The sequence below is a fragment of the Ursus americanus genome, chromosome 23 (genome assembly GCF_024610735.1).
Source record: "Ursus americanus isolate L20-20 chromosome 23, mUrsAme1.1.p, whole genome shotgun sequence".
Taxonomy (NCBI): Eukaryota; Metazoa; Chordata; class Mammalia; order Carnivora; family Ursidae; genus Ursus; species Ursus americanus.
The window spans coordinates 36,279,976-36,288,099 of record NC_142149.1 but is presented as its reverse complement, the minus strand read 5'-3'; the positions used below and the strand labels follow the sequence as shown (position 1 = coordinate 36,288,099).

The 8,124-nt window shown below is 51.1% G+C and overlaps 1 protein-coding gene across 1 annotated transcript; it reads left to right on the top strand.

The window, feature by feature from the left end:
- The first annotated feature begins 291 nt into the window (after positions 1 to 291).
- On the top strand, positions 292 to 7,715 carry FNDC8 (fibronectin type III domain containing 8). The gene is made up of 4 exons (XM_045773238.2): positions 292 to 500; positions 4,995 to 5,364; positions 6,753 to 6,989; positions 7,563 to 7,715. The coding sequence occupies exons 1-4, from the start codon at positions 292 to 294 to the stop codon at positions 7,713 to 7,715; spliced, it is 969 nt and encodes a 322-aa protein (XP_045629194.1).
- The last annotated feature ends 409 nt before the right edge of the window (positions 7,716 to 8,124 follow it).

Sequence of the window (8,124 nt, the reverse complement as noted above, 5' to 3'; positions counted from 1 at the left end):
TCTGAGATCTTCAGAGAGAGGCAGGGCTGCTGTAACCCAGAGCATTAGAACTGGAAGGGGCCCAAGGGGTGATGTAGTCCGTGCCTTGTACCCCACTCCTGCATCGGCCCTGGGCAGCAGCAGCTTCAGAGCAGGGGGGAGGCTGGCCCCTAATTGTTACACTCAGTGATGATTATGAAGTCAGCTCATTGCACCCCCATCCCATGCTAACTAAGGGTGGGTCCACTGCCCCCAGTTTCTCTCTGCTTCCTGTCAGCTGCGTAGTGACGGCTGTGGTCCCAAACAAACGAGATGGCATCAGAGACGCTGTGTAAAGTGGGAGATGGGGAGGAGACCATGCTGAAGAAGGAAACCCTCAACGTTCTGAATGCACTCAATCAAATGCCGAAGGCCTTTCCAAACCCCAAGTCTATGAACAGGACCGTCACTACCAAAGGACTCCCACTTTCCGCAAGGGGCAGTTTGGTTAACTTCTTGCAGGAAGATACCATCAACCTACTGTAAGACACAAGTCTGGTCCTTTCCCCCTTTCTAAGGCCAGAGCAGAGGGGCGGGGAGAGGGGCCTGAAGAAGCAATGATGCTTTCTTGACCTGTCACAAGGAAGGACTCCCCAGGAAGAGCACGTGTGTAGGCTGCACTATGGAATCCTGAGGCTTGGAGGCCTCCGGCTCCAGAAGGCCTGGGATTAGTCAGAGCTTTGTGGACGGTACTTCTCCTCCTGCTCTGTCCAGCTATGGTCCTCACCACTCCCACGCACCCCATGCAGACACCCCCTTCCACTCCCCGATGGCGCCTCTCCCTCATTTTCCCTTTCGGTACCTTTGCCTGCCTGTCCCCCCAGCAGTCTGCCTGCCTTCAGCCTGAAGTTTACTGTACCTCCTCAGTGATTCTGGGTTCCCTTTAGCTCCTTCCGTAAAGCTCTGAGCACCTGCCAGGTGTCTGACCTGATGTCAAGTTCTGGGAATGCAGAGCTGAAGAACACACCACCTGCCTTCAAGGAGCTCTCTGCCGTGTGTGTGTGTGTGTGTGTGTGTGTGTGTGTGTGTGTGTGTGTGTGTTGGGGGATGTTAGGCAAGAAGCAAGAGTAATACAGCATGGTCTGTGCTACAAGACACCTTGAGGAACCAGAGGGGGCTGTCACTGTCTTGAAATTCTTAGTAATTTTGAAGAAGGGGCCCCACAAACCATGTAGCTGGTCTTGATGACATGAAAGGGATATGGCGTCCAGTCCCTAAGGGATCTGTAAGTAAGCAGGGACGGCTAAAGTGACAGATGCCTATAGGAAATGTCACGGTGTGGTAGGAAAATTTTGGGCTAGGAGCCCAAGTTCAAATCCAAGTTCTACCACTTAGATATACGACTGTAGACAAGTTAATTAAGATCAGGGACCTTCGGTCCCTCATTTGCAAAATGGGGCTAACACCCATCCAGCAGGGCTGTCATGAAGATCATAAAAAATTTTTGTCTAGCATATAGCTCAATGCTTAGCTGCTTTCTGTGTCCACATCATCACTGCTGTTTTGTGAGGGGTTTTTGGTGTGTGTGTGTGGTTTTTTTTTTTTTAAAGATTTTATTTATTTATTCGACAGAGATAGAGACAGCCAGCGAGAGAGGGAACACAAGCAGGGGGAGTGGGAGAGGAAGAAGCAGGCTCATAGCGGAGGAGCCTGATGTGGGGCTCGATCCCAGAACGCCGGGATCACGCCCTGCGCCGAAGGCAGACGCTTAACCGCTGTGCCACCCAGGCGCCCCTGTGTGTGTTTTTAAAGATTTATTTATTTATTTATTTTTATTTTAGAGAGAGGGAGTGAGCGCAAACATGAGTTGGGGGAGAGGGGTCGAGGGAGAGAGAGAATCTCAAGAAGACTCCCCACTGAGCAGGGAGCCCGACGTAGGGCTTGATCCCATGACCATGAAATCATGACCTGAGCCGAAATCAAGAGTCAGACCCTTAAGTGGGTGATGGACATTAAGGAGGCCACGTGATGTAATGAGCACTGGGTACTAAACAAGACTGATGAATCACTGACCTCTACCTTTGAAACTAATAATACGGTATCTGTTAATTAATTGAATTTAAATTAAAAAAAAAAGAATCAGATGCTTAAATGACTGAGCCACCCAGGCGCCCCAGCACTGCTGTTTTGAGTAAGTGAATATAAAGTAGAGATTCATGGGCACCTGGCTGGCTCAGTCTGTAGAGGTTGTGACTCTTATCTTGGGGTTGTGAGTTCAAGCCCCATGTTGGGTGTAGAGATTAGTTTAAAATTTTTTAAAAATCTTTAAAAAATAAATAAAATAGAAATTCATTAGGACAATCTGAAGTATAAATGACATCAATACTCAGACTCTCCAGCCTACAAAGGACCTTGGTGAGGGAGTCATCTATGCCAAATGTTTACCAAAAGCTCGCCTAGGAGCTTTGGGCTGATCAGGATTTCTCAGGGGGCAGAGAAATTCAAGAAAAATTTGACCCATTCTGTCAGCCATGAAGCCAGGGGCAGGCCTGGTGTGTGCTGGTTGTTGGATCTGGCGAGAGAAGCTAGGGAAATGGGGTAGGAAGCAGAGGAGAGAAGCCAGAATGTATCAGAGGCAGGTGGGAGCTGGGTAGCATGGGACCCAGGAGATCTGGGTTCTAGTTCCAACTCTGCCTTCAGTTCACCATGCCACCTTGGTCAAGGGGCTTGGTCCCTAAAGGCCCAGTGACGGCTTTTGCTATGCCACTGCTCTTCAAACTGTGGGCTGTGATCCATTAATGGGTTAGGAACTCATTCCAGGTAATGGAAGCCAGGTTATAAAAATGAAATAAAAGAATAGAAACTTCCAGGGGTGCCTGGCTGGCTCAGTTGGAGGAGTGTGCGACTCTGATTTTGGGGCTGTGAGTTCAAGCCTCACACTGGGTGTAGAGATTATTTAAATAAATAAAACTTTAAAAAAATTCCAGCGCACATCACACATAGAGTTAAGTACTGGTTTGTGGAATGTGTTTTAGTTTTTTTTTTTTTTTAAGATTTTATTTATTTATTTTAGAGATAGGGATAGAGAGAGAGAGTGCACACGAGCGGGGGGAGGGGTGGAGGGAGAGGGGCGCGGAGACTCTGCTCTGAGTGCAGAGCCTGGTGTGGGGCTTGATCCCCCGGCCCTGAGATCATGACCTGAACTGAAATGAAGGGTTGGCCGCTTAACCCACTGAGCCACCCAGGCGGCCCGTGCTTTAGTTTATGTGTATGTTTAAGTATACTAGGTAATATGTATTTCTTACTTCGGGTCAAGGTAAAAAAGAGATTCAAAAGCCAAACTTTTCGGATTCTGTACTTTATCAGTTAAAAAAAAAAAAAACGGTGAGGAAACACATACAAGGTTTTTCTTTGTAATAGCCAAGAATTGGTAAAAATACAAATATCCATATAATGAAAGATGTACAACCATTAAAATGACCGAACCAAAGCCACATGTATCAGTACAAACAATGTCGGAGCGCCTGGTCGGCTCCGTTGGTGGAACGTGCAACTCTTGGTCTCAGGGGTTAAAAATAAAATCTTTGTAAAAACTAAATAAAATTTAAAAAAACAATGGGGAGTAAAAAAAAAATGAGCTGCTGGTGAAGATGTACTGGATGAGACCATTTATTTATATGAAGTTTTAAAATATGCCAAATAACAGTAGGTGTTGCTTAAGGAGAGCAGACATCACTCACAAACCTACAGGGACCACGTGTAACGACAAACACCCCCCGGAGATGTGCGGCGCTGGTTACCCCGGACTGGGGGAGTGCGAAGTGAGGCGGGCGACCGAAGCGCCCAGCCGGCTTTCGCTGTGCTGGTGAGGCTGTCGTTCTGAAATTGGACGGTGGCCAAGTGGAAGCTTAATGTATCATTCTTTGTTTTCTCACTTTATCATATATTCATTTTGTTTTTTCCCCAGTTTTATTGAGATAGAATTGGCATATAACGTCATGTCCGTGTAAGGTGTATGACACGATTTGATACTGTGTGGTGACGTGATTGCCCCAGTAAGTTCCGTTTCCATCTGTCACCACACAGTTACAGATTTGCCTCTTGGGATAAGAACCTTGAAGATCTGCTCTCTTAGCAAGTTTCAAATAGACAATATAGTATTAACAATATTATCATACTGTATAGTATGTCCCTGCTAATGTACCATTCTTGATTATCTTGTGTAAGTCTAAAATATTTCATAATGTAACAGATTTAGAATGGAAGGAAAAGTTTTTGAGCATTTACCCCAATATATGTAAGTCTAGCTGTACGATTGGTAATTTTACATGCCACATATTAATATTGTTAAATGTTAGAAAATCTAAGTAAATAAATTAGTAATTACTGTTAAACAGTAGAAGTAAATACGAGTAAAGCTTAATTATTTTTCTTTCAGATACTTTTAGATATTTTTCCATACCCCGCTAGACTGGCTGGGGCATTCCCTGGGGGTATTTGCACCCCACTTCGGAAGGAGGACTTAGGGTTTGAGCGGTGTTTCTCAAATTGTGGTTCTCCTAATACATGCCTCACAATTGTCTAAAGACCTTATTAAAGATACTTCAGCAGGGCTGCCAGGGTGGCTCAGATGGCTAAGCATCTGCCTTCAGCTCAGGTCACGATCTCCAGGTCCTGGGATCGAGTCCCATGTTAGGCTCCCAGCTCAGTGGGGAGTCTGCCTCTCCCTCTGCCTCTCCCCCTGCTTGTGCTCTCTGTCTTTCAAAAGAATAAATAAAATTAATTTTTAAAAAAGATACTTCAGCAGCTGCCCCAGTCCCATCCCAAAGTGGGGCAGGGACTAGGAACCTGCATTTTTCAGGAAGTGCCCTGGTGGGTTTGGTGCCCTGGTCCAAGGTGCCGAGGGTGTTCTGAGCTATTCAGAGGCAGCTGGGGATTCTGGCGAGTCGGGCACAAGGCCTGCCTTGGGGAGGTCCCCGGCTGCACGGGCTGGGGTGACCTCCTCCCGCGGCCTCATGGGTCTCCCTCCCGCTCAGGAAGCCGATGCCAGTGGAGGACTCTGAATGCAGCTCGGACGACACCAGCATCTCCCCCATCTCATCCACCTTGCTGAACCCCATCAAACTGGCTGTGACCCAGCCCAACAGCAGCTTCTTCGCAGGGATGCTGGAGGGCGAGCTGAACAAACTCAGCTTCTCCTCGATGGGCAAGGATGCCGAAAAGAGGGACCTGGCCCTCTGCCCCCACCAGTCGAAGTCCCAAATCGCCCCTGGGGGCCTGCTGGACCTTGACAACCCGGAGTTGGACACAGACACCTCCTCGACCCCCTCAGAGTCCTCTGTGGTCATGGACGTGCCGGAGGCGCCCTTCATCTGTGAGCACACCGTCAGCGATTGCACAGCTGTGGTACGTTTCCCTCTTGGGCACGCAGCGCAGGCTCCCTGGCCACCCCCGTGTGCCGGGCACGGAGCCGAGCGCCGTAGGGAGTGTGAAGACGCCTCCCCCCTGCATCCTGACCTCCAGCTCCTGGCTCAGGAGAGAGGCCCTGTCTGTAAAGAGCTCCAGTGCCAGCTGGAATGGGTGCGGTGCTGTGGGAAGAGCTCAGACCAAGTGCCACCGGGAATTCAGAGGGAAAGAAACAGGACTTCCGGGTGCAGGATTAAGCTTGGTGGCTTTGGTAACATTTGAGCTGGGTTACAGAGGTAGGCTTTAAACATCTGGGGATGGGAGAATGGCATTCCACAGAGGGGCTGACATGAGTAACGCCTCACAGGTGGGAAAATGTGGGAGCAACAGCCAGGTCCCAATCCTGGGCTTCTCACACTTTTCCGTGCCTGCAGATCCAATCATGTTGTTAAAAATGAGATGCCCGGGCCTCACCCCTAGAGATTCTGACTCAGTAGGTCTGTGGGGCCTGAGCATTTGCACTGCTAGCAAATTCCCAGATGGGGCCGATGGCCCGTGGGCCCCATGTTGAATGGTGCTTTTCTAGAGTCCAGGACAGGGAACAGAGGGGGAAGTCAGTCCGAGTCGTTTTTTCAGAGGCCCTGCAGTGTTAGGCTACTGTATAGATTTCTCCGTAAGTGGCAGAGAACAGCTTTTGCAAAGCTTTATATCCGGCAGTGGATGGAATTTGAGCTGTATTTTAGGAAGATCAATCTGGAAGTCCCAGATGAGCAGTGTAGCTCCCAGTGTGGTTCTCAGACCACCAACAGCACCAGCATCAGATGGCAAGAGCTCCACCTTGGGCCTACCGCATCAGACTGTGGGGGCCAGCGATCTGTCTTAACGAGTCCTCTAGGGTATTCTGACGCACACCCAAGTTTGAGAACCACTGGCCTAGATGGAGGGCAAACTGGGAATGGGAGACCAGACAGGGGGCCGCAGGGCCAGGAATCTGCAGTGTTATAAAAACTCCCTGAGCTACTGGTTTGAACGTTGGCTCTGGCACTTTGTGTGACCCCAGGCCAGCTACTCGCCTTCTCTGAACCTGTAACATCATCTGCAATGAGCAAGGCGGACAGGATGATCTCTAAGGGCCCTCTCAACTGGTCTAGAAGAAATATGGGATGGGGGTACACTCTGAGGTGGGTGGGGCTGCCCAGGGAGAGTCACCTATGCTGCGGGCCAGTGGAGGGCCTTGCACCTTCCACCAGCCCTGCCTCGGCCCCGGGAGGGGTGGGGGATGGGAGTGGGGCACTCAGACCCATGGCTGAGGATGGCAGGGGAGGGGAGGACAGCCTGGAGCAGGTCTGAGGAAACCTGGCGGTGGGGTGGGGGCTCTCTTCCCCTAGATTTCCTGGACCTATGCCCTGGGCAAGCAGCAGGTCAGCTTCTACCAGGTCCTGTTGCAGGAAGTGGCCAAGACAAATGACAACGAGCCACCCAAGGCAAAGAATCGCCCGTGGATCTTCAACAAGATCTTGGGCACCACCGTCAAGCTGATGGAGCTAAAGGCTAACACGACGTACTGCCTCACCGTCCGTGCGGCCAACACAGCTGGGGTGGGGAAGTGGTGCAAGCCCTACAAAGTGAGCCCTGGGAGACGAGAGAGCCGGGGCGGGGGGCAGGGAGAGAGGTCTGTGTGAGCCAGGGGTTTTGGAGGCTGGGGACACCCCGATGCCCCCACGGCTCCTCTTCCTGCTGGCTGTCTTTCTGCCTGGGAGAATGAGCGTGAATTCCAGGCTGCTTTCTTCTGGGCGGTTGCAGGTTAAGCCCCTCTGGGGCCCACTCGGGATGCAAACTAATCTATTCACCAGCTCCTCTGTCATGTTCGGCTTCCAATGCCGTTAGCCTCGGGATTCTTTACCTCAGTACCAAGAATTGTGAGCAGGCCGGGGAGTGAAGGGCATTGAGGGAAACACAGGGAAGAGGCGAAAGGGGGTCAAAGAAGGGAAGGGAGGTGGACAGGGGCATGAGGGGAGGCCTGAGGACAGACAGCCCTGGGGTTGGAAACCCCACACACCAGGGAAGGCACAGGCTCATACCTGTTTCGGGTGCCGGTGAGCAGGTGGTAAGGCTATCCAAGACCCCATCTGGCAAACAAAGAGTTGAGCTAGGATTGGGTCTGGGAAGGAATTCTGAGGGGTTTTGTTTTATTTCAGTTTGCAACCGTGGCCACCGACTTGAACAGCTTCCCTGAGAACAACCCCATCCAGATCACTGTGCAGCGCAAGGAACCCCAGAGGAAAACCGTGTCCATCGGGCTGGAAGACATGCGGAAGCTCGAAGATCTGGAATACCTATTTCCCTACTAAGGAGGGCCCCAGGAAGCCCCTCGCCTACCTTCAGCTTCAGCCCAGGGCTCTCAGGAACCAGAATCGTGAGATGGGACCACCAGCACCATGCCAGGGAACTGCTGACCAGCCCCCCCGGGCCCTGGTGGCAGTGGTCCCCAAACTCCACCCCTGGGTTGGGGCCGAGGCTAGATAAGAGCTCCACTCACCTGGAGACGCCAGAGGCCAGGTCAGCTCCGCCACTGCCCACAGCTGCTAGGCATCCCCCTCCCCAGATTTGGGCTGGGTCCAGATCCCTCATTAAAGCACTGCAGGTCACCCAGCACCCCGAATTCTGCTTCATGCCAATAGCGGGGCCGGCTGCCATCCACCTTCCTAAGTTTTGCCAGGACCGGGAGTCCAGGCTAGGGGGTGGGGGCATGGGACACAA